Source organism: Macrobrachium nipponense, chromosome 47 (genome assembly GCF_015104395.2).
Source record: "Macrobrachium nipponense isolate FS-2020 chromosome 47, ASM1510439v2, whole genome shotgun sequence".
NCBI lineage: Eukaryota > Metazoa > Arthropoda > Malacostraca > Decapoda > Palaemonidae > Macrobrachium > Macrobrachium nipponense.
The window spans coordinates 8,147,178-8,172,060 of record NC_087222.1 but is presented as its reverse complement, the minus strand read 5'-3'; the positions used below and the strand labels follow the sequence as shown (position 1 = coordinate 8,172,060).

At 39.4% G+C, this 24,883-nt stretch overlaps 2 protein-coding genes across 3 annotated transcripts in view; one reads left to right on the top strand and one right to left on the bottom strand.

The window, feature by feature from the left end:
* LOC135204693 (zinc finger protein OZF-like) overlaps positions 1-24,883 on the top strand; it is a 553,364-nt gene that overhangs the window by 403,363 nt on the left and 125,118 nt on the right. The window lies entirely within an intron of this gene.
* On the bottom strand, positions 1,516-24,423 carry LOC135204514 (rho-associated protein kinase 2-like). The gene is made up of 2 exons (XM_064234684.1): positions 24,388-24,423; positions 1,516-3,147 (listed from the first exon to the last, which is right to left on the bottom strand). The coding sequence occupies exons 1-2, from the start codon at positions 24,421-24,423 to the stop codon at positions 1,516-1,518; spliced, it is 1,668 nt and encodes a 555-aa protein (XP_064090754.1).

Here is a 24,883-nt window from a genome sequence, read left to right as displayed (position 1 = left end):
GAGATTACCTTCAGCATTTATAATTTTTGAAAATTCCCAATATGAATATTGGCCAGTTACTCAGAAACATCGCTGAGCCTGAGAAGTGAATTGTAAGAAAAAAAGAAAAAAACTATGGTAATTAACTCGCTTAATTCTGCCATTCTTTTTAACGTTATTATTATTATTATTATTATTATTATTATTATTATTATTATTATTATTATTATAGAACCATGAGTCTTGAAATAGAGACTAAATCCTCAGATACTTACGGGTACTTCAATTCCCAGTTCAAAATGGGAATAGAACAGATTCTAGAAAGATGTCTATGTATATCTATCTATCTATATATATAGACATCTTTCTGGAATCTGTTCTATTCCTATTTTGAACTGGGAATTGAAGAGATTCCAGAAAGCTCTCCGTAGAGAGCTTTCTGGATACATATATATATATATATATATATATATATATATATATATATAATATAGTATATATATATATATATATAGTATATATATATATATATATATATATATATATATATATATATATATATATATATATATAGCTCTCTGTATATATATATATATATATATATATATATATATATTATATATATATATATATACATACATGTATATAATATATATAGATATATATATTATATATATATATATATATATTATATATATATATAAATATATATATATATATGTATATAATATATATATATATATATATATATATATATATTATATATATAATATATATATATTATATACTCATATATATCTGTGGATTTGTTAATGACTTTGATAACTATGGTATCATAGTTTATTATTATTATTATACTATATTATTATTATTATTATTATTATTATTATTATTATTATTATTATTATTATTATTATTATCAGAAGGTTTCACCCTTGCCAAAGGGCTCATCAGGTGGGTTTAGCCTTTCCTTATCTAGAAAACAAGGGAAGACATGGCACCCACTACCCCCCTCCCTCCCTCCAATCTCCTTAAGGAGGCTTAGGCCAGCAACCAAATGGTGGGCAGAAATCCAGTTTTGATGACGGAGGCATTAACTTAGCATGCTAGAGGTTGCCTATGGCTCAAAACTGGTATACCCACACTTAAGCTGGTCCAACAATTACCGATCTCCTTAAGGAGGCTTAGACCAGCAGCCAAAAGGTGGGCAGAAATCCAGTTTTGATGACAGAGGCATTAACTTAGCATGCTAGAGGTTGCCTATGGCTCAAAACTGGTATACCCACACTTAAGCTGGTCCAACAATTACCGATCTCCTTAAGGAGACTTAGACCAGCTAACAAAAGGTGGGCAGAAATCCAGTTTTGATGACGGAGGCATTAGCTTATGAAGCTAGAGGTTGCCTGTGGCCCAGAACTGGTACGCCAATGCTTAACCTGGCACAGCAAGTTTTCATAGCTTGATCCATTAGTGACCCATAAATGGTACCACTCACCAGTGATCATTGTGTTCCTCTAAGTTGAATGCATCAGGTGATCAGCAGAATTTCCCGATCAACTTTTCAATATGACCAGCTGCTAGCTGAACTTGCTGGACAGTACCACTGACACTGATAAGATCTGATGTGTCAGACCGTGAGGGCAGCTGTATGAGTGCACCACCACTCTTTTCAGTGAACTCTATCAGAGTCCTTCCCTGGACTCCGTTGATGGCCCTGTGGAATTTCCTTGGGACGCCCAGTTTGATGATCACGAATCCTTCCTTTTGGTATGTAAATGGGACTAGTTCCCCATTGAATATTATAGAGTTGTCCCATCTTGAGAGAGAGAGCCCATCTGTGTGTGTTGCAAGTCCCGAGTATGGACTCCTGTCCATCTTGGGTGAATCGGGCTCTAGGTCAAATACGATTAGTTTGCGCCGAGTTTTCTCTCTCTTTGGAGAAGCGTCTTTTTGGGGCCTATGGGACTCACCCACATTTTGAGGAGCGCAAGCGTCTTTCTCCTTTACATCTGCATTATTTTGGTCTCTTTCTGGGCATTGTTTTTCAGTTGTCTTCTCCAACTTATTTGCAGGTCGACCTTTGCATACTACCACTTCTTTTTCTATTAGTTCTTCTGAATCCTGAATTTTCACTTGATCATTTAGTTCTTCAACTACGACTTGTTCTCCCGTTTCTTCAGGATGATCCTTTACCTCAGTTAAACGAGACAGGTCTTCCTTTAAGGTATCATTCTCTTCCATGGCTCTAGCTAACTCAAACTCGAGTAAAGTGACCTTATTCTTAAATCCCTCTAGCTCGCTAGCTAGAGCCTTGTACCTTCCTCCCCTTACCAAGTCATTGACGTGAGCCACCTCTAATTCACTTTTCAGTCTTTGTCTTTCCTCTGACATATCTTTAATATTTTGCCTTTGTTCAGCATTCTTTTTTTCCAAGGCTTCATTCTCCCTGATTAGTTTGGTTTCCTTTTCCATCTGTGCTCGGTTTTGTTCACTGGCCCTTTTGAGATCCTCTTTCAGAAGGCAGACTGATTTTTCCAGTTCATTATTGCTCTTCATTTTCATCTGCAGCTGGTCATTCATCTCGCGGAGATCAGCGATGGCTTTATTTGCCTCTTCTTTCTCTGCCTCCTTCTCTTTCTGGAGGGCTTCATAATCATCAAGAACAAGGCCAGCCTCTTCTTTCAGCTGCTGGTTCGTCTGCCGGAGATTGTTGATAGTTTTTGTCGACTTTTTAATCACTGCCTTCCTATTTGCCTGGATGCTTTCAATCTCATTATTGAGGCGGACAATCTCTGCTCTCTGCTGGTCGTTTATTTTCTTTAGATCACTGGTTTCTTCAGTCCATCTTTTAGTCTCTGCCTCTCTGTCTTTCTGGATGACGTTGATCTCAATGGAGAGGCGCTCACTCTCTTTCTCTCTTTCTTTCTGGATGACGTTGATCTCAATGGAGAGGCGCTCAATTTCTTTTTCCATCTGCTCCTTCCTCTCCTCGAAAAGACTTCTTTCTTGTTCAAGTAAAATTTCCATTTCTTCTATCTTTTTCTGGTCTTCGGTGTCGCTTGGCTCTTCAGTCACATTCTGGCTTTCCTCCTCTGTGACACAAACGTCATTAAGATCGCTAGAGCGAACTTCTTCCAGGTCTTCTTTTTCTAAGTTTCTCTCCTGATCCTTTAATAATAACCAAGTGGTTATTATTAAAAACAAAATTCCTCCGAATGTCATGCACAAGCCGGGAAATATCCAAAAGTTTCTAACGTTGTTGTTAAGATGATCTTCCAGGTTTTTGGCAACGAGTTCGCACCGTTGTCGATCCTGTCGGGATAAGCAAGGTGTTCCAAGCATTGGCCAGGAGCCGCAGAACGACGTCATCCAGCGAAGGAGAGCAACGGGCGAAGAAGAGTGCCGCTCGCAACGAATAAGCTGGTCCAGAAGACCGCTTTCAAGACGAGCCTGGAGATTCAGCCCTGAGAACAGAGCTTCCAGTAAAACAACGACGATCATCAAAGCTTTAAGGCAAACTGCTTTAACTGTTGAGGAGAACATTGTACAATGTAGGCAGATGACGGCACCTTTCCCATTCCCTGCTTTCTAAAAATGCCACCAGCTTCATGGACTGAAGACGGGATTCGCTCTGGGGATTCCGTCTCCAGAGGAATGTCAAGATATTTCCCAGATGTACTTGCTTTGTAAACACACGCACGCACACGCACACGCACATATTTATATACAGATATGAAGAGAAATGAAATTCCGAAATCCCTGGAGACTCATTTCTCTCTCGTCATGGAACCCGAAGACTGAGTCTCCGTCCTCTGATGCCAATGTTTTCTCGAACATAATTGCACGGACACATACGCAAACGCACACACAAACGCATGTAAATGTCAATATAAATATATATAATATATATTCGTACACATACATACACATATATAATATATATATATATATATATATATATATATATATATATATATATATATATATATTGTTTAAAATGTATTACGCTGAAGATCAATGGTTTTCCCTTCGGTGATGTATAACATATAGAGTCAATAATGACAAATGCTGAATAATTACTGACGCTTTATGTGAGCGTTATACATCACCGAAGAGAAAGCCACTGACCCTCAGGGTGACATATTTTGAACCAAGTGTTGACTGGGAGTCTGATCTCTTAGTGTTTAGCCTTAGTTAACTTTGTACTGAACTGAGTAAATTTGTTATCCAATGACAGTCCTCGCAATCTTGTTTATTATCTGAAACATATGATTGTGGAGCGTCAGGCAATCGAGATATTTCTGGGTAAAGTTGATTAGTATTGCAGTGTGTTATGTATTCTCAGTGGGATTCACACATATCATGGACGTTCGAAAGTGACGTGTTTTCATTTAAATACTTGCGATTTATTTTTTCAGTGGAAGACAATTATATCGAGATGATTTCAACCTAGATGGTGTTTTTGGAACACTAAAGCCATTTGAAAATTATCAATAAATTCCGTATCTAACAGTAAAATGATAATGCATTATCGCTTACTCGGAGAGTAAGCCTACAAAGTTGTTGTTGTTCTTCTTCTTACTGTTGTTTTTCTTGTGTGTGGGGGCGGGGGGGGGGGGGGGGGGGGGGGGGGGGGGGGGGGGGGGGGGGGGGGGGGGGGGGGGGGGGGGGGGGGGGGCGGGAGGTGGTTGGTAGAAAAGGCATTTGGAAAAAGCCTGAAAAGGGTGTTTCGCTTTGAGTTGAAGATACAGCAATTTTAGGATAGGATATTTACAATTTATTTATTAGAATGAAAATGTAGAAAATAAATAATATGCACGTGAAACAGTACAGAAAAATTATTTTAATAAAACATGGTGTTTGTGTATATACATACAATACATACATACAGGCATATATTCATACCATTTTTCATTCGGTTTCATCATGGTCATTTCATAGTCGAAATATCCCAAAACGTTTGGCGATAGTTTGTGGGCAACTATAAATAGTAGTAGTAGTAGTAATAGCGGTGGCTACTAATAACCCTTTGGGGACAAATACTGGACCCCAGATGACCACGGGACAGGAAAAATGGACTGTCTTCTCATGAGGCTCATTAGGCAGGGAAGTTAGTTACCTGTGTCTCACCTGCGCCCCACCAACCATCCTCCTTCTGTCACTCCCCTTAGAAGGGAGAGGAATGAAAAGGAATGAGAGAAGAAGAGGCAATTATTCAAGAGAGGAAGAGGGAGAACATGATGAAGAATAAGGTGGAATGAAAGCAGAAGAGAGGAGATAAGGCAATTGTTCAAGAAGAGAAGAAGGAGAACACGAAGAAGGAAAATAAAAAAGGAATAAAAGAAGCAGAGAGGAGATAAAATGCAATTGTTCAAGAACAGAAGAAGGGGAATAAAATAGAAGCGCCTTCGAGACCGTGGCTTCATTTTTTTTTTTCTTATCTCTAATCAGTGATTGGGTCCCTTTGTACGGCCAATCGGTTGCGGCGTCTCGGTTAACCGGATTAACATAATTTCCGGCTGCTGATTGGACACAGATTAGCTGAGGGATTTTTTGTCTCTTCCACAGGAAGCCTTCTGGAAGGGAATTATGGGATTCCTTCGCCTGGTGTTGTGGTCTGTGTCGTAGGGTATTTCTTTATTTTCATGTATTTATTCATTTTTATGTATTTAATTTTTATTTATTCATTTTGTGTATTCATTTAATTTATTTATTTTCATTTATTTATTCATTTCTAAGTATTTGATTTTTATTTATTTATTCTGTGGTATAATATTATTTACTTTATTTATTTATCTCATATTCATTTATGTAGTTATTTAATTGCTCATGTATTTATTTATTCGATATTTTTGCGTATTGATTTTTTTACTCACTTTTGTATTTAGTTATGTATTTACTTATTTTTTCTATTTTTTTTATTTATCTATTTAAATATTCATTATTTAATTTTTTTTGTTTTTTTTGTTTATTTATCTTTTTATGTTTTTATTTGTGAAATTATGTATTGGTTCATTTATTTAATTATATATATATATATATATATATATATTATATATATATATATATATATATATATATATATATATATATATCTATCTATCTATATTATATATATATCATATATATATATATATATATATATATATATATATATATATATAGATAGATAGATAGATATATATATATATATATATATATATATATATATATATATATATATATATATAGATATATATAGATATAGATATAGATATAGATATAGATATAGATATAGATATAGATATAGATAGATATATATATATATATATATATATTATATATATATATATATATATATATATATAGATAGTATATATATATATAATATATATATATATATATATATATATATATATATATATATATATATATATATATATATATATATATAACCTCCAGGGGATATCCATGATACAAGGTGTAAAAATGATAAATTTATTACAGGAAACGTTTCGCACATGAAATTCTCTGTGCATCATCAGTCTGTGAAAGATAAAGACCCATTTGTAAATAAAATACAATAAAAGTGCAAAAAACAGGAATTCACATATATTAAAAATAGTCTGAAATTATATAAAAGAACAAAGTAAAAAAACAGGTTAAAAGAGACTGCTTAGACACCAACCGTTCATTGTGAGGAGAGAAGATGGAATGAACTAAGACAAATTAAAAGTAACGACTTCAACTATGCCCAGTACAGAGTTGCTGAGGACGTATTACTGTTGAGAGAGGGAACAAGCCTCTTGATATATAGACTCAAGGGTAGTTAAATGGTCAGGATGTTTGACATGGTCTATTATGGAAAACTGTTCTTTTGTACTTCATTTTGCAATGAAAGGCATAACTTCTGATGTTGGAAAATATTCCGGTTGTTTTATTCTCTGACCATTGCGAAAGCTGAAGCCCAAGTGAGAGCAATATCTGACCCTTAACAGCCTTCGGTTTGATCCGACCGTAAGAGCCGGACATAACCAGGGCATGTAAAACTTATACGTATATAACGTTGGATCTCATAAAAGGCTGAAAGCGATCTTTATAGTAAAAAAGGAACCAATTGTGCAGGGGTTTGTTGAGTTTAACTTAAGGCATGGTATCTCATGTTCAATGATTCGTGTAAGGCTGGATGTAAATTTCAAGTCAGATATATAAGGGATCGTGACATAAAGTAGTCTTTTAGGGACATTAAAATTAGGAATTGGTGGCTGTAAGAATTCCGTAAGTATTTTGTTAATGGTTTTTTTGAATAATTTCGAGCGGAAACGACTTAGGTTTGAAGAAACCTAACAAAAAAGTAATTTCCATGTGAAATAGTTGCCAAGACGAAAAGTATTTCAGTGCTCTATTAACCAAAGTGTGAATAGTATTAAGTTTAAAAGATTGTTGACACGAACTATAATATTTTTATCAGTCAGTAAAAAGTACGTTTTCTGTAGACTGACATGGAGAACTCAGAGTTAGTTCTGGTAATTTTCAAATTTAAAAAAGGTAAACAATCCTCGTTCTCTACTTCCATTGTAAAATTGAAGTAGAGAACAAGGATTGTTAGAAAGGGATTCATTGGAGGCCTTAGGAAGAGTTAGAGAGGGATTCATTCTAGGCCTCAGGAAGAGTTAGAGATGGATTCATTTGAGGGTTCAGGAAAAATTAGAGATTCAATCGAGGCTTCATGAAGAGTTAGATTTATTTGAGGCTTCAGGAAGAGTTAGAGAGGGATTCATTTGAGGTTTCAGGAAGAGTTCGAGAGAGATTCATTCGAGGCTTCAGGACGAGTTTGAGATTCATTTTAGGCTTCAGGAAGAGTTAGAGATTCATTCGAGGCTTCAGGAAGAGTTAGAGAGATATTCATTCGAGGCTTCAGGAATAGCTACAGATACATTTGATGCATCAGGAAGAGTTAGAGATTCGTTTGGGGCTTCAGGAAGAGTTAGAGGGGTAATCATTCGAGGCTTCAGGAAGAGTTAGAGAGGGAATCATTGGAGGCTTCAGGAAGAGTTAGAGATTCATTCAAGGCTTCTGGAAGACTTAGAGAGAGATTCATTCGAGGCTTCAGGAATAGTTAGAGATTCATTCGAGGCTTCAGGAAGAGTTAGAGAGGGGTTCATTTGAGGTTTCAGGAAGAGTTAGAGAGGGGTTCGTTCGAGGCTTCAGGAAGAGTTAGAGAGGGATTCATCGAGGCTTCAGGAAGAGTTAGAGAGGTATTTATTTGAGGGTTCAGGAGAATTAGAGATTCATACAAGGCTTCAGGAAGAGTTAGAGAGGGATTCATTCCGAGCTTCAGGAAGTTAGAGATTCATTTGAGGCTTCACGAAGAGTTAGAGATTCATTCGAGGCTTCAGGAAGAGTTAGAGAGGGATTCATTTGAGGCCTCTGGATGAGTTAGAGAGGGTTTCATTAGAGGCTTCAGAAAGAGTTGGAGATTCATTTGAGGCTTCGGGAAGAGTTAGAGAGGGATTCATTGGAGGCCTCATGAGGAGTTAGAGATTTATTTGAGGCTTCAGGAAGAGTTAGAGATTTATTTGAGGCTTCAGGAAGAGTTAGAGAGGGATTCATTGGAGGCCTCATGAGGAGTTAGAGATTCATTTGAGGCTTCAGGAAGAGTTAGAGAGGGATTCATTGAAGGCCACAGGAAGAATTAGAGAGGGATTCATTGGAGGCCTCATGAGGAGTTGGAGATTTATTTGAGGCTTCAGGAAGAGTTAGAGAGGGATTCATTGGAGGCCTCATAAGGAGTTAGAGATTCATTTGAGGCTTCAGGAAGAATTAGAGAGGGATTCATTGGAGGCCTCATGAGGAGTTAGAGATTCATTTGAGGCTTCAGGAAGAGTTAGAGAGGGATTCATTGGAGGCCTCATGAGGAGTTAGAGATTCATTTGAGGCTTCAGGAAGAATTAGAGAGGGATTCATTGGAGGCCTCATGAGGAGTTAGAGATTCATTTGAGTCTTCAGGAAGAGTTAGAGAGGGATTCATTGGAGGCCTCATGAGGAGTTAGAGATTCATTTGAGGCTTCAGGAAGAGTTAGAGAGGGATTCATTGAAGGCCTCATGAGGAGTTAGAGATTCATTTGAGGCTTCAGGAAGAATTAGAGAGGGATTCATTGGAGGCCTCATGAGGAGTTAGAGATTTATTTGAGGCTTCAGGAAGAGTTAGAGAGGGATTCATTGAAAGCCTCATGAGGAGTTAGAGATTCATTTGAGGCTTCAGGAAGAGTTAGAGAGGGATTCATTGGAGGCCTCAGGAAGAGTTAGAGAGGGATTCATTGGAGGCTCATGAGGTGTTAGAGATTCATTTGAGGCTTCGGAAAGAGTTAGAGAGGGATTCATTGAAGGCCACAGGAAGAATTAGAGAGGGATTCATTGGAGGCCTCATGAGGAGTTGGAGATTTATTTGAGGCTTCAGGAAGAGTTAGAGAGGGATTCATTGGAGGCCTCATAAGGAGTTAGAGATTCATTTGAGGCTTCAGGAAGAATTAGAGAGGGATTCATTGGAGGCCTCATGAGGAGTTAGAGATTCATTTGAGTCTTTCAGGAAGAGTTAGAGAGGATTTTCATTGGAGGCCTCATGAGGAGTTAGAGATATTATTTGAGGCTTCAGGAATAGTTAGAGAGGGATCATTGGAGGCCTCATGAGGCAGGTTATTGAGGAGGTTCGAGATTTATTTGAGGCTTCAGGAAGAGTTAGAGAGGGATTAATCGGGAAAGAGCATCATGAGGAGTTAGAGATCATTTGAGGCTTCAGGAAGAGTTAGAGAGATTCATTTGGGAGGCCTTCAGGAAGGAAGTTAGAGAGGGATTCATTGGAGGCCTCAGGAAGGAGTTAGAGATTCATTTGAGGCTTCAGGAAGAGTTTAGAGGGCGGATCATTGAGGCCTTATGAGGAGTTAGAGATTTATTTGAGGCTTCAGGAAGAGTTAGAGAGGGATTCATTGGAAGCCTCATGAGGAGTTAGAGATTCATTTGAGGCTTCAGGAAGAGTTAGAGAGGGATTCATTGGAGGCCTCATGAGGAGTTAGAGATTCATTTGAGGCTTCAGGAAGAGTTAGAGAGGGATTCATTGGAGGCCTCAGGAAGAGTTGAGAGGGAGGGACATTGGAGGCCTCATGAGGAGTTAGAGATTCATTTGAGGCTTCAGGAAGAGTTAGAGAGGGATTCATTGGAGGCCTCATGAGGAGTAAGAGATTCATTTTAGGCTTCAGGAAGAGTTAGAGAGGGATTCATTGGAGGCCTCATGAGGAGTTAGAGATTCATTTGAGGCTATAGGAAGAGTTAGAGAGGGATTCATTGGAGGCCTCATGAGGAGTTAGAGATTTATTTGAGGCTTCAGGAAGAGTTAGAGAGGGATTCATTTGAAGCCTCATGAGGAGTTAGAGATTCATTTGAGGCTTCAGGAAGAGTTAGAGAGGGATTCATTGGAGGCCTCATGAGGAGTTAGAGATTCATTTGAGGCTTCAGGAAGAGTTAGAGAGGGATTCATTGGAGGCCTCATGAGGAGTTAGAGATTCATTTGAGGCTTCAGGAAGAGTTAGAGAGGGATTCATTGGAGGCCTCATGAGGAGTTAGAGATTTATTTGAGGCTTCAGAGAGTTAGAGAGGGATTCATTGAGGCCTCATGAGGAGTTAGAGATTCATTTGAGCTTCAGAGAGTTAGAGAGGGATTCATTGGAGGCCGGCATGAGGAGTTAGAGATTCATTTGATTGGCTTCAGGAAGAGTTAGAGATTCATTCAAGGCTTCAAGAAGAGAGCGAGGGATTCATTGGAGGCCTCATGAGGAGTTAGAGATTTATTTGAGGCTTCAGGAAGAGTTGGAGAGGGATTCATTGGAGGCCTCATGAGGAGTTAGAGATTCATTTGAGGCTTCGGGAAGAGTTAGAGAGGGATTCATTGGAAAGCCTCTGAGGAGTTAGAGATTTATTGAGGCTCAGGAAGAGTTAGAGAGGGATTCATTGGAGGCCTCAGGAAGAGTTAGAGAGGGATTCATTAGAGGCTTCAGGTAGAGTTAGAGAGGGATTCATTTGAGGCTTCAGGAAGAGTTAGAGAGGGATTCATTGGAAGCCTCATGAGGAGTTAGAGATTCATTTGAGGCTTCAGGAAGAGTTAGAGAGGGATTCATTTGAGGCTTCGGGAAGAGTTAGAGAGGGATTCATTGGAGGCCTCATGAGGAGTTAGAGATTCATTTGAGGCTTCAGGTAGAGTTAGAGAGGGATTCATTTGAGGCTTCGGGAAGAGTTAGAGAGGGATTCATTGGAGGCCTCATGCAGGAGTTAGAGATTTATTTGAGGTTTCAGGAAGAATTAGAGAGGGATTCATTGGAGGCCTCATGGAGGAGTTAGAGATTTATTGAGGCTTCAGAAGAGTTAGAGAGGGATTCATTGGAGGGCCTCAGGAAGAGTTAGAGAGGGATTTAGTTGGAGGCTTCATGAGGAGTTTAGAGATTCATTTGAGGCTTCAGGCCTTACAGCCTTAGCCTTACAAGCCTTACAGTTCGTTTTCGGGTTGCCCCCCAGGTCCCTCAGTGTGAGGCGCCTCTAATGTCTACCAGAGAGTTGCTAGTACATCTTCCGGTATATTTTGCATCTTCCAATCTTGGATGGTCTGGGATGCAGTTTAGATATTTGTCGAGCTTATTCTTAAACACATCTACGCTCACTCCTGATAGATCCTCAGATGAGCTGGCAACGCATTGAATAGACGCTGCATTATCGATGCTTGGTGCGTAGTGGATTAATGTCCTGTGTGTTTTCCTTATTTTTTCCTGGTATAGTTTTGGGCACTATTAATCTACCTCTGCTTGCTGCTTTCTGATATTTTTAGTTCCATGATATTTTCTGTTATTCCTTCTATCTGTTTCCATGCCTGAATTATCAGGAAGAGTAAGAGAGGGATTCATTGGAGGCCTCATGAGGAGTTAGAGATTCATTTGAGGCTTCAGGAAGAGTTAGAGAGGGATTCATTGGAGGCCTCATGAGGAGTTAGAGATTCATTTGAGGCTTCGGGAAGAGTTAGAGAGGGATTCATTGGAAGCCTCATGAGGAGTTAGAGATTTATTTGAGGCTTCAGGAAGAGTTAGAGAGGGATTCATTGGAGGCCTCAGGAAGAGTTAGAGAGGGATTCATTAGAGGCTTCAGGTAGAGTTAGAGAGGGATTCATTGAGGCTTCCGGAAGAGTTAGAGAGGGATTCATTGGAAGCCTCTGAGGAGTTAGAGATTCATTTGAGGCTTCAGGAGAGTTAGAGAGGGATTCATTTGTAGGCCTCATGAGAGTTAGAGATTTCATTTGAGGCTTCAGGTAGAGTTAGAGAGGGATCATTTGAGGCTTCGGGAAGAGTTAGAGAGGGATTCATTGGAAGCCTCATGAGGAGTTAGAGATTTATTTGAGGCTTCAGGAAGAGTTAGAGAGGGATTCATTGGAGGCCTCAGGAAGAGTTAGAGAGGGATTCATTAGAGGCTTCAGGTAGAGTTAGAGAGGGATTCATTTGAGGCTTCCGGAAGAGTTAGAGAGGGATTCATTGGAAGCCTCATGAGGAGTTAGAGATTCATTTGAGGCTTCAGGAAGAGTTAGAGAGGGATTCATTGTAGGCCTCAATAAGAGTTAGAGATTCATTTGAGGCTTCAGGAAGAGTTAGAGAGGGATTCATTGGAGGCCTCAGGTAGAGTTAGAGAGGGATTCATTGGAGGCCTTATGAGGAGTTAGAGATTATTTGAGGCTTCAGGAAGAGTTAGAGAGGGATTCATTGGAAGCCTCATGAGGAGTTAGAGATTCATTTGAGGCTTCAGGAAGAGTTAGAGAGGGATTCATTGGAGGCCTCATGAGGAGTTAGAGATTCATTTGAGGCTTCAAGAAGAGTTAGAGAGGGATTCATTGGAGGCCTCAGGAAGAGTTAGAGAGGGATTCATTGGAGGCCTCATGAGGAGTTAGAGATTCATTTGAGGCTTCAGGAAGAGTTAGAGAGGGATTCATTGGAGGCCTCATGAGGAGTTAGAGATTCATTTGAGGCTTCAGGAAGAGTTAGAGAGGGATTCATTGGAGGCCTCATGAGGAGTTAGAGATTCATTTGAGGCTATAGGAAGAGTTAGAAAGGGATTCAATTGGAGGCCTCATGAGGAGTTAGAGATTATTTGAGGCTTCAGGAAGAGTTAGAGGGAGGGTTCATTGGAAGCCTCATGAGGAGTTAGAGATTCATTTGAGGCTTCAGGAAGAGTTAGAGAGGGATTCATTGGAGGCCTCATGAGGAGTTAGAGATTCATTTGAGGCTTCAGGAAGAGTTAGAGAGGGATTCATTGGAGACCTCATGAGGAGTTAGAGATTCATTTGAGGCTTCAGGAAGAGTTAGAGAGGGATTCATTGGAGGCCTCATGAGGAGTTAGAGATTTATTTGAGGCTTCAGGAAGAGTTAGAGAGGGATTCATTGGAGGCCTCATGAGGAGTTAGAGATTCATTTGAGGCTTCAGGAAGAGTTAGAGAGGGATTCATTGGAGGCCTCATGAGGAGTTAGAGATTCATTTGAGGCTTCAGGAAGAGTTAGAGATTCATTCAAGGCTTCAAGAAGAGAGAGAGGGATTCATTGGAGGCCTCATGAGGAGTTACAGATTTTATTTGAGGCTTCAGGAAGAGTTAGAGAGGGATTCATTGGAGGCCTCATGAGGAGGAGTTAGGAGATTCATTGAGGCTTCGGGAAGAGTTAGAGAGGGATTCATTGGAAGCCTCATGAGGAGGTAGAGAATTATTTATTTATTGAGGCTTCAGGAGCTTAGTTAGAGAGGGATTCATTGGAGGCCTCAGGAAGAGTTAGAGGAGGGATTCATTAGAGGCTTCAGGATTAGAGTTTCTTAGAGTTAGGGATTCATTTTGAGGCTTCCGGAAGAGTTAGAGAGGGATTCATTGGAAGCCTCATGAGGAGTTAGAGATTCATTTGAGGCTTCAGGAAGAGTTAGAGAGGGATTCATTTGAGGCTTCGGGAAGAGTTAAGAGAGAATTCCACACAAAAGGGGAGAACAAAAAAAAAAAAAAAAGAAAAAGGGACCCCCCCCCTTGGAGGCCTCATGAGGAGTTAGAGATTCATTTGAGGCTTCAGGTGAGAGTTACGTAGAGGGATTCATTGAGGCTTCGGGAAGAGTTAGAGAGGGATTCATTGGAGGCCTCATGGAGAGGTTAGAGATTTTGTTTTTTGATGGTTTACAGGTAAGAATTAGAGAGGGATTCATTGGAGGCCTCATGAGGAGTTAGAGATTTATTTGAGGCTTCAGGAAGAGTTAGAGAGGGATTCATTGGAGGCCTCAGGAAGAGTTAGAGAGGGATTCATTGGAGGCCTCATGAGGAGTTAGAGATTCATTGTTGAGGCTCAGGAAGAGTTAGAGAGGGATTTATTCATTGGTTGAGGGGCCTCATGAGGAGTTAGAGATTCATTTGTGGCTTCAAGAAGAGTTAGAGGAGGGATTTGGGATTCATTGTTAGGGTTGGGAGGCCTCATGAGGAGTTAGAGAATTCATTTGAGGCTTCGGAAGAGTTAGAGAGGGATTCATTGGAAGCCTCATGAGGAGTTAGAGATTTATTTGAGGCTTCAGGAAGAGTTAGAGAGTTGATTCATTGGAGGCCTCAGGAAGGAAGAGTTAGAGAGGGATTGGCATTAGAGGCTTGCAGGTAGAGTTAGTAGAGGGATTCATTATTTGAGGCTTCCGGAAGAGTTAGAGAGGGATTCATTGAGGCCTTATGAGGAGTTAGAGATTCATTTGAGGCTTCAGGAAGAGTTAGAGAGGGATTCATTAGAGGCCTCATGAGGAGTTAGAGATTCATTTGAGGCTTCAGGTAGAGTTAGAGAGGGATTCATTTGAGGCTTCGGGAAGAGTTAGAGAGGGATTCATTGGAGGCCTCATGAGGAGTTAGAGATTTATTTGAGGCTTCAGGAAGAGTTAGAGAGGGATTCATTGGAGGCCTCATGAGGAGTTAGAGATTTATTTGAGGCTTCAGGAAGTTAGTTAGAGAGGGATTCATTAGAGGCCTCAGGAAGAGAGAGAGAGGGATTCATTGGAGGCCTCATGAGGAGTTAGAGATTCATTTGAGGCTTCAGGAAGAGTTAGAGAGGGATTCATTGGAGGCCTCATGAGGAGTTAGAGATTCATTTGAGGCTTCAGGAAGAGTTAGAGAGGGATTCATTGGAGGCCTCATGAGGAGTTAGATATTTATTTGAGGTTTCAGGAAGAGTTTAGAGAGGGATTCATTGGAGGCCTCATGAGGAGTTAGAGATTTATTCGAGGCTTCAGGAAGAGTTAGAGTTTGGGAACAGAGAGGGCATGGGAGGAGACGGAAGGAGGAAGATTGAGGGGGATTCATGGAGGCCCTCATGAGTTTAGAGATTTTTTTTATTTAAGGCTTCAGGAAGAGTTAGAGAGGGATTCATTGGAGCCTCATGAGGGGAGTTAGAGATTCATTTGAGGCTTCAGGGAAGAGTTAGAGAGGGATTCATTGGAGGCCTCATGGGGAGTTAGAGATTCATTTGAGGGCTTCGGGAAGAGTAGAGAGGGATTCATTGAGGCCTCATGAGAGTTAGAGATTATTTGAGGCTTCAGGAAGAGTTAGAGAGGGATTTCATTGGAGGCTTAACGGGGAAGAGTTTTTTAGAGAGGGATCATTAGAGGCTTCAGGTAGAGTTAGAGAGGGATTCATTTGAGGCCACAGGGAAAGAGTTAGAGAGGGATTCATTGGAGGCTTCAGGGTAGAGGTTTAGAGACGGGATTCATTTTGAGGCTTCGGAAGAGGTTAGAGAGGATTCATTGAAGCCCCCCCCCCCCTTCATGAGGAGTTTAGGAGAGATTTTATTTGAGGCTTCAGGAAGAGTTAGGAGAGGGAGTTCATTTGGGAGGCTTCGGAAGAGTTAGAGAGGGAGGGGGGGGATTCATTAGAGGCTTCCAGGTAGAAGTTAGAGAGGGATTCATTTGAGGCTTCAGGAAGAGTTAGAAGACCGGGATTCATTTTTTGAGGCTTCAGGTAGTTAGAGAGGGATTCATTCGAGGCTTCAGGTATAGTTAGAGAGGGATGCTTAGGTTATAGTTTAGAGAGGGATTCATTCGAGGGATTTAGGTAGAGTTAGAGAGGGATTCATTGGAGTCCTATGAAGAAGTAGAGATTTATTTGAGGCTTCAGGAAGAGTTAGAGAGGGATTCATTGGAGGCCTCATGAGGAGTTAGAGATTTATTTGAGGCTTCAGGAAGAGTTAGAGAGGGATTCATTGGAGGCTTCGGGAAGAGTTAGAGAGGGATTCATTAGAGGCTTCAGGTAGAGTTAGAGAGGGATTCATTTGAGGCTTCAGGAAGAGTTAGAGAGGGATTCATTAGAGGCTTCAGGTAGAGTTAGAGAGGGATTCATTTGAGGCTTCGGGAAGAGTTAGAGAGGGATTCATTGGAAGCCTCATGAGGAGTTAGAGATTTATTTGAGGCTTCAGGAAGAGTTAGAGAGGGATTCATTGGAGGCTTCGGGAAGAGTTAGAGAGGGATTCATTAGAGGCTTCAGGTAGAGTTAGAGAGGGATTCATTTGAGGCTTCAGGAAGAGTTAGAGAGGGATTCATTTGAGGCTTCAGGTAGAGTTAGAGAGGGATTCATTCGAGGCTTCAGGTAGAGTTAGAGAGGGATTCATTCGAGGCTTCAGTAGAGAGAGGGATTCATTTGAGCTTCAGGTTAGAGTTGAGGGATTCATTCGAGGCTTCAGGTAGAGTTAGAGAGGGATTCATTTGAGGCTTCAGGTAGAGTTAGAGAGGGATTCATTCGAGGCTTCAGGTAGAGTTAGAGAGGGATTCATTCGAGGCTTCAGGTAGAGTTAGAGAGGGATTCATTCGAGGCTTCAGGAAGAGTTAGAGAGGGATTCATTTGAGGCTTCAGGTAGAGTTAGAGAGGGATTCATTTGAGGCTTCAGGTAGAGTTAGAGAGGGATTCATTCGAGGCTTCAGGTAGAGTTAGAGAGGGATTCATTTGATGCTTCAGGTAGAGTTAGAGAGGCATTCATTAGAGGCCCCACGAAGAGTTAGAGAGGGATTCATTGGAGTCCTCATGAAGAGTTAGAGATTAATTTGAGGCTTCAAGAAGAGTTAGAGAGGGATTCATTCGAGGCTTAGGTAGAGTTAGAGAGGGATTCATTTGAGGCTTCAGGAAGAGTTAGAGAGGGATTCATTGGAGTCCTTATGAAGAGGTAGAGATTAATTTGAGGCTTCAAGAAGAGTTAGAGAGGGATTCATTGGAGGCCTCATGAGGAGTTGGAGATTAATTTGAGGCTTCAGGAATAGTTAGAGAGGGATTCATTTGAGGCTTCAGGAAGAGTTATGCTGGGGTCACACATTCACGTATCGCGACGGCGTATGCCCAAGCATGTGGATCGTGGGCATCATTGCGGTGAAATGACCTTGAACAGCTGAAAAGAAGAATTGAAAGACAATAGGCAATTAAGCAACAGCAGAAATAATCCCAGTGACCTCACAGTTAAGAATTTGTGGGACTGCCTTCTTTTAAAACTTACATAGACTGATTGCAGCGGGTCAAGGCATCCAGTTTAGTCTCTCTCTCTCTCTCTCTCTCTCTCTCTCTCTCTCTCTCTCTCTCTCTCTCTCTCTCTCTCTCTCTCATATTTCTTGGTGATTTATCGCTCAAGGGAAGAAGGAAACAATAATAAAAAAAAATGGAATTAGGGAGAGAGAAATAGTCCGGAACAAATTGGGAAGGAAGGAACCGAGATCACTCAATGAAGCGATAAATTATTTTTAGGTCATTCTCTTCTTCCCATGAGAGAGAGAGAGAGAGAGGAGAGACGATGAGAGAGAGAGAGAGAGAGAGAGAGAGAGAGAGAGAGAGAGAAAATATTCTAAATTTTCTAATTAATCATCCGTAGCACTTTCTTCATTTTTAAAATGGTATCACCTCGCAAAATCCTTCTTTAATATCAAGGTGTTTTCATTTGTAGTATTGACTTCAGTCATTCAATCTATCAACATGTCACCTCAAGTTGGCTTTCGACAGCATTTTAGTCTTTCCTCATTTATTTTCAGGTGAAGGTCAGGTGGACCCTTCCCCAAATTAGATTTAGCACCTGAATGTTGAGGAATGGAAAGATGCCTCGCTCTGTTTTCCTTCCATTGTTTACGATCCTGTGTCTCCCTCTTCTCCTTCTGCCTATTTCTATGTATTATTCTTGGGCTAAATTTTGACATTCGGTCTTCGTCAAAACATGAGTAGTTTCCCTTTCGATATTAAGGTAATTTTTACTTTTCTTTCTTCATTTTCTCTGTTGGATTTTGCCAATTGTTTTCTCTGTTCTTTTCCGAGTGACAAGATCCTTTCTAAAGAGAAAGCACAGTGTGTTATTACTTGAGAAAGTTTCAGAATCACCCAACCGTGCAAGCATAGAAAACGGTCATCAGGCTACTAATTCCGAAAAATCTCTAGGGCTATCAGCTATAACATTATCCTTTCCCCTTAATTATCCTTCCTGACCTCGGATATTAAACTTCGAAATTCTTGAGCACCTGTGAGCTTTTCTCAAAACTAATTTCTTTCTGTGACACCGTTACTACGGGCACGGGCGGTGGCCACGGCACGGGGCATTCGTTATAATTCTTGAGAAAGTTTACATGCATCAATTTTCCTCTGTGCTTACCCATATCGATTAAATAATTCAAATTTCCCCTCTTTTCCAAAATTGAAAAAGGACCTTCGAACTTAAAAGATAAAGAGGGACCTTCTTTCTGGACTAATACTAAAACTTTATCTCCCACACAGAAACTTCTCTCTTTCGCTCTAAGATCATGTTTCCTCTTAGTTTCCCCTTGACTCCCACTCTCGTTTGCCTTCGCTAGTTGCCAAGCATCTCCTAAATTGTTTTTATAATACTCTAGATTAGTTACGTAGTCTTCTCTACCTTTTTTAAGCATTAAATTGCATTTTAACATTTCCAAAGGACCTTTAGGGTTGTGACCGAAAACCAGCTCGAAAGGACTAAATCCTGTAGTGTCATTCGGTGCCAACCGTAAAGCTAACAAAACGAAAGGTAACTTTTCTTCCCAGTCATGTTCAAAGTTATTACACAATTTGCTTAAACAACTCTTTAACGTTTGGTGAAACCGCTCCACAATCCCTTGTGATTCGGGATGATAAAGTGTGGAAGTTACGAGTTTAATGCCTAACTCTTTCATTCTATCCCTGAAATATTTGGATACAAAATTATTACCATTATCACTCTGTATCTGGTCAGTGTGAACGGAGTAGGGGTGGAGAAGAGAGAGAGAGAGAGAGAGAGAGAGAGAGAGAGAGAGAGAGAGAGTATTAATCTGTAAGACGTGTCGGGGGTAAATATATATATATATATATATATATATATATATATATATATATATATATATATATATATATATATATATATATATATATATGATGTTCAAGATAAATAATGAAGGGGCTGATGACATGAAATCCTCCCCTGGGACGACCGAAAGAAAAGTTGGATAGAAAAGTGACCCAATATTCATCTCAGAGAAGATGATGACGTTCTTGATGTATGATGACATTATAGGTCGTCGTCTTCTGACACTTTATGTCCGTCTCTAATCACCTGCCATCATATTCATCATAATTAATCATTAGGCTCTCTCTCTCTCTCTCTCTCTCTCTCGGCAGCTTTCGACACTTAACTCTCTTCTTGGAGACGCGTAACATAATTTCCTTCTTTCCTTCCTTTCTGTCGAGAGTGATCCTCCAATTTATAAGGATTTTTTTTTTTTTACGAAAACTTGCTTTTTGTTTTGTTTTATTCACGTCTGACACGTTGGGTTCTTAAAGACCACTGATGGTTTTTTAGTGTATTCAAAGGTTTTTTATTGCCAATTGAATAATTGGTATTTGAAATTAGAAAAAATAATGTCCTATGGTGGATAGGTCTGGTTTAAACTAAGATCGACTTAAACATGGACTTTGGGATAGTTTTGTTCAAAATTTTTCAACCAATTTTCGTGACCATTTTATGACCGTTAGAAGGAAGTAATCCCTTTAAAAACGGAATATTGCAAACATATTTAGTTATGCTTTCTTATTTATTGGATCTATGTCTAGTTTTAATTTGCGTCAATAATGAGTTTATGTGCTGTTTTCATAATTTTGTTAAATTTTTCTGTGAATAGACGGACGTTTTTACCCAAAGGTCACTTTATCCTTGGGAGAAATGGATTTTGTTGCCGAGTTCTCCTCTCTCTCTCGCTCTCTCTCTCTCGTCTCTCTCTCTCTCTCTCTCTCTCTCAGTCTCTCGTCACACACACACACACACACACAGAACACAAAGAGCTCCAATAATATTGTGGAATTCCCCATAACGAAAAAGAACCTTCATTATCAAGAAGCCATATAAATGTCCCCTCGAAAGCCACCTAATGGATTTTGGGGTTCATTCTTGGGTCCCAGGTAACGAAGAGCAGATTCGAAGGTTCTCATTATTGAATATTCCCAGCTCTCTGTCATGTGGTCGGTTTCATGTGAAACTTTATATCCACAAAATTATAGAGAACAAATGGTTGCTGTTATATGTTTATAGAAATTTGGGTTTTAATTATTGCACATTTTTTTTATTTCTGTAATAATTTTTTTCTTTTTTTGCGGGTTGGATAACGTTATAGGGAGAAGGGTTATTATATTTATATTATTAATGCCAAGTTTAACAAAGGTTATTCATCAAAATTTAATGGGTTTCGTGACCAACAGTGGGAAGATTTGTCCATTTCGGTCCTTTTGCAAATATGGTATAAAATGGGGTATTTGTGGGCTCGAATTACAAATGCCAGTGAACCTCTCTATAAATCACGAAATATATTGAATGAATAAATGCTCTAGCGATGCATCAATGTACCGTTTGTAAGGGAGGGTGAGTTCGATGTAATATTATTTTTCGGTCAATAGATTTTGATTTTTGATAGGGGACCTGAACCTGTAACTCCATCTCTGCCTGTAGGTCCAGGTTATGATCGGAAACGAGATTTAGGGAGAAGAGATTATTATTATTTATTATTAAAATTTATTATTATTATTATTATTATTATTTTATTGATAAATAATAATAATAATAATAATAATAATAATAATAATAATAATAATAATAATAATAATAAAGCAATGGCTACAGAGGGAGAGCTAAAGAAGGAAACTGAAGGAATGATAACAGCGGCACAAGATCAGGCCCTAAGAACCAGATATGTTCAAAGATCGATAGACGGAAATAACAGCTCTCCCATAATTTATGTAGGAAGTGCAATACGAAAGATGAACCATAAACCACATAGCAAGCGAATGTCCGGCACTTGCACAGAACCAGTACAAAAAGAGGCATGATTCAGTGGCAAAAAGCCCTCCACTGCAGCCTATGCAAGGAACAATCATCTACCTTGCAGTAATAAGTGGTACGAGCACCAAACCTGAAGGAGTGATAGAAAACGATCAGGAAAAGATCCTCTGGGGCTATGGTATCAGAACGGATAGGGTGATACGTGCAAACAGACCAGACGTGACGTTGATTGACAAAAATCAAGAAGAAAGTATCACTCATTGATGTCGCAATACTATGGGACACCAGAGTTGAGAGAAAAAGAGGGAAAAAATGATTAAGTATCAAGATCTGAAAATAGAAATAAGAAGGATATAGGGATATGCCAGCGGAAATTGTACCCATAACCATTAGAACACTAGGCACGATCCCAAGATCCCTGAAAAGGAATCTAGAAATACTAGAGGATGAAGTAGCTCCAGGACTCATGCAGAAGAGTGTGATCTAGAAACGGCGCACATAGTAAGAAAAGTGATGGACTCCTAAGGAGGCAGGATGCAACCGGAACCCCACACTATAAATACCACCCAGTCGAATTGGAGGACTGTGAAAGAGCAAAAAAAAAAAAAAAAAAAAAAAAAAAAATAATAATAATGATAATAATAATAATAATAATAATAATAATACGTCTGGGCAGTTCCCATATTTCGATGTTCAAGTGGTTCCCAACTCCGATTCCTCCTTCTCCGTCGTTGGTTTTCATTCCAACTTGAGTCGTTCCAAAGCCGATTTGATACAACCACACTAAAGGTTTCAACACAAATATAGTTTTTACAAAATGAACCCATAGATACATTGACATATTGATGTCAAATATATCACATATCCAGAGATCAAGTCCCATACCCCCAGCACGTGGTTCTCATACCCCTAAGGGGTATGGATACCCCCTGTTAAGAACCTCTGCCTTAGAGGAACCCGTATGTCACGGCAAATTTAATAATAATTATAAATAACTGACAAGCTGACAACTAAGTTGTACGATGCTTTGAGAAAACGATTCTCGTCAAACTGGTATCAGTATTTATGGTACTATAATCCAGAGGAGTTGAAGAAAAATGAGCCTACTAACTACTTTATGCAGATACATTAGTTCCTCTTAGAACTGAGGCTATAACTCCTTAGATACATAATGATGAAATTCGACAAATTTTGATACGTAAATGCAGACAGAAACTGACGTTAAATGTTAAATGTCAACAAAGCTTTGCCGTCAATATAATTATTCACTTCGATTGAGAATCTGATATCAGTGATGTCTTCTGTGATTAGACCCAGTTGTCTTCTTCCTACAGAGGTCCTCTGGAGTATTAATCAAGATAAAAAAAAAATGTCATTGTCGCTCTATACAACTATTATAAGTTCCCAGTTCATGATTTTCACATTTTTTTTCAGAATTAAACTTATTCTCGCCTCTCTCAAAATAATGTGTCTCCTCCCGTCTAAAATGACGCCAGACAAAGAACCCTACAAGTAACAACAGATAATTAAGGCCGGTGAGCAACACTGCGTTATTGTGATTGTCACTCCAACTTGTCCGAAGTACAATTCCCCATTTGTGAATCAACTGACTTAAGCCAGAGACAATCGACATTCTGTGACGAACTAAAGCAGTGGTAAGACAAAGCAAACTTCATTCATGAATTATCCGAGGAACCATCGTTAACATATAACAGCATTGTTTGGGAAGCAACCAGTGACCCTATAAGTATATCAGTCCTCTGACCTGTGAGATGTTCGCAAATATAGGCCTAATGCTCTTTACAATCATGATTGGTTACTACATTCAGTTTGGAGCAAGTGATTTTTTTTCTAACGATAATGAACCCAGGTTGTTTTCTGCTAACCTAACCTGCCTGCTAAGTAAAAGGAAACAGAAATCCACAAGTACCCCTTACTGTAGATTTTATTCCTTCGTATTCAAAGCCATTTACAAATTTCAAGTGTTGACTGCCAAGTAATAAATCCTGCTTTGAAAATTATTAAAATGCCTGGCCAGGTAGGCATAAACAATGACAGAACCTGTAGGCATTACAAGCAGTCACCAATGGCTGCCTATAGTATTCCAGCTGAAAACTCCAAAAACAGATGGCTGAAGCCACCAGCAACGCACAATAAAAAGTTTCCAGGAAAACAGGAATTCAGAAACCAAGAGTTATACTATAATGAAGAGTTATATATGTCTAAGTTTCGGAACCAACTGGCGATTGTCAAATGGGAACACTTTTCTGTTATTCATTCCACCTTTGTGGTCTTGCACACATCAACATAAGCAGTGGACAGTCCTGTTTAACCTTCCGAAATAAAGTTCCATAGTATTTTTCATGTTCAGTGTTTTACTGAAATAATATCTGTCAAATTTCCCAGTTTTCATTACTATAACAATATATAAAAAGCTCAAAGCATCGTATTTTTAAACTGCCATGGAATAAAGTTCTCCTTTAATGATGTCAGCTACCTACAAACCTTCAACTCACAACAGAGACAGCCACAGGACTACTGCTTATTCCATGTACTTCCTTTAATCGCTCAGAGGTGGTATTGAGATGCTGTGGGAGTCTTTCCTTTAGTAATAGTGTCCTTTAACCTCCAGTCTACAAGCAACGAAAGGACACCTTCTTCACAAGGAACAACAGAATTACCTTCAGAAACCGTTGACATCCAATCTCGTTCACTTTGGATGAAAGCACTTCAACCACCTCACTTTCATAAACAGGTATCATAGACAAATCAAAAGCACAGGATGAATGACTACATAAAATATGAGTACGACAAACCTAGTACTATTCAGAATTTTTGTTGTCCGCGGGTGTGGACGTGTGTGTTAAAGCTCTGTATCAAAACTGGCTCAAAGCGGGAATCATTGTGTATCTCGTTGTTAATCCTATGAAAATAACTTTTGTGGGTGTTTACTAGTGTTGATAGTGTGAAATTGAGTGTTAAAAGTCAGTGGTTTCTTTTGTGTGTGAGGTCTATGGCGAAAGGCCTGACCCAGCATTTTTGGGTTGGGGTGGGGTGGGGACTGTACCTGAAAATCATTGAAAAATGATTCAATTATGCCCATCTTTAGAAAACGAAAAGAAAAATTATGTCCCGTGAAAGATCTTGATCAATTTATGACCGAAATTGACACGTACTCAAAGGTAAGGGCTGCAAAAAAGGTAGGGGAAAAAAAATGGCAAGAAGCTAACATACAGATGAACGTCGCTGATGACGTATTTGTATGACGGGATGCAATGAGGGCAGGTGTGGGTATTGTGAAAACTTTGTCGAAGTTGGGATACAATGTGATGAATGCCGAAGATGGTACCACAATGAAGTAGCTTGCTCAAATTTAGAAGATGTCACAAGTGTGATTTTTGAAAGCAGGAACATCGTTTATAAATGTTCAAGATGTGTTGATATTGCAAATCCCAATGGTTCATGGGTCAGGCAATCATGGGAAAATATGACGAAACTAAGCATCAGCATGGAAGAGATGAAGGTAAATGTACAACGACAGATGTCAGATTTTATGGATATGA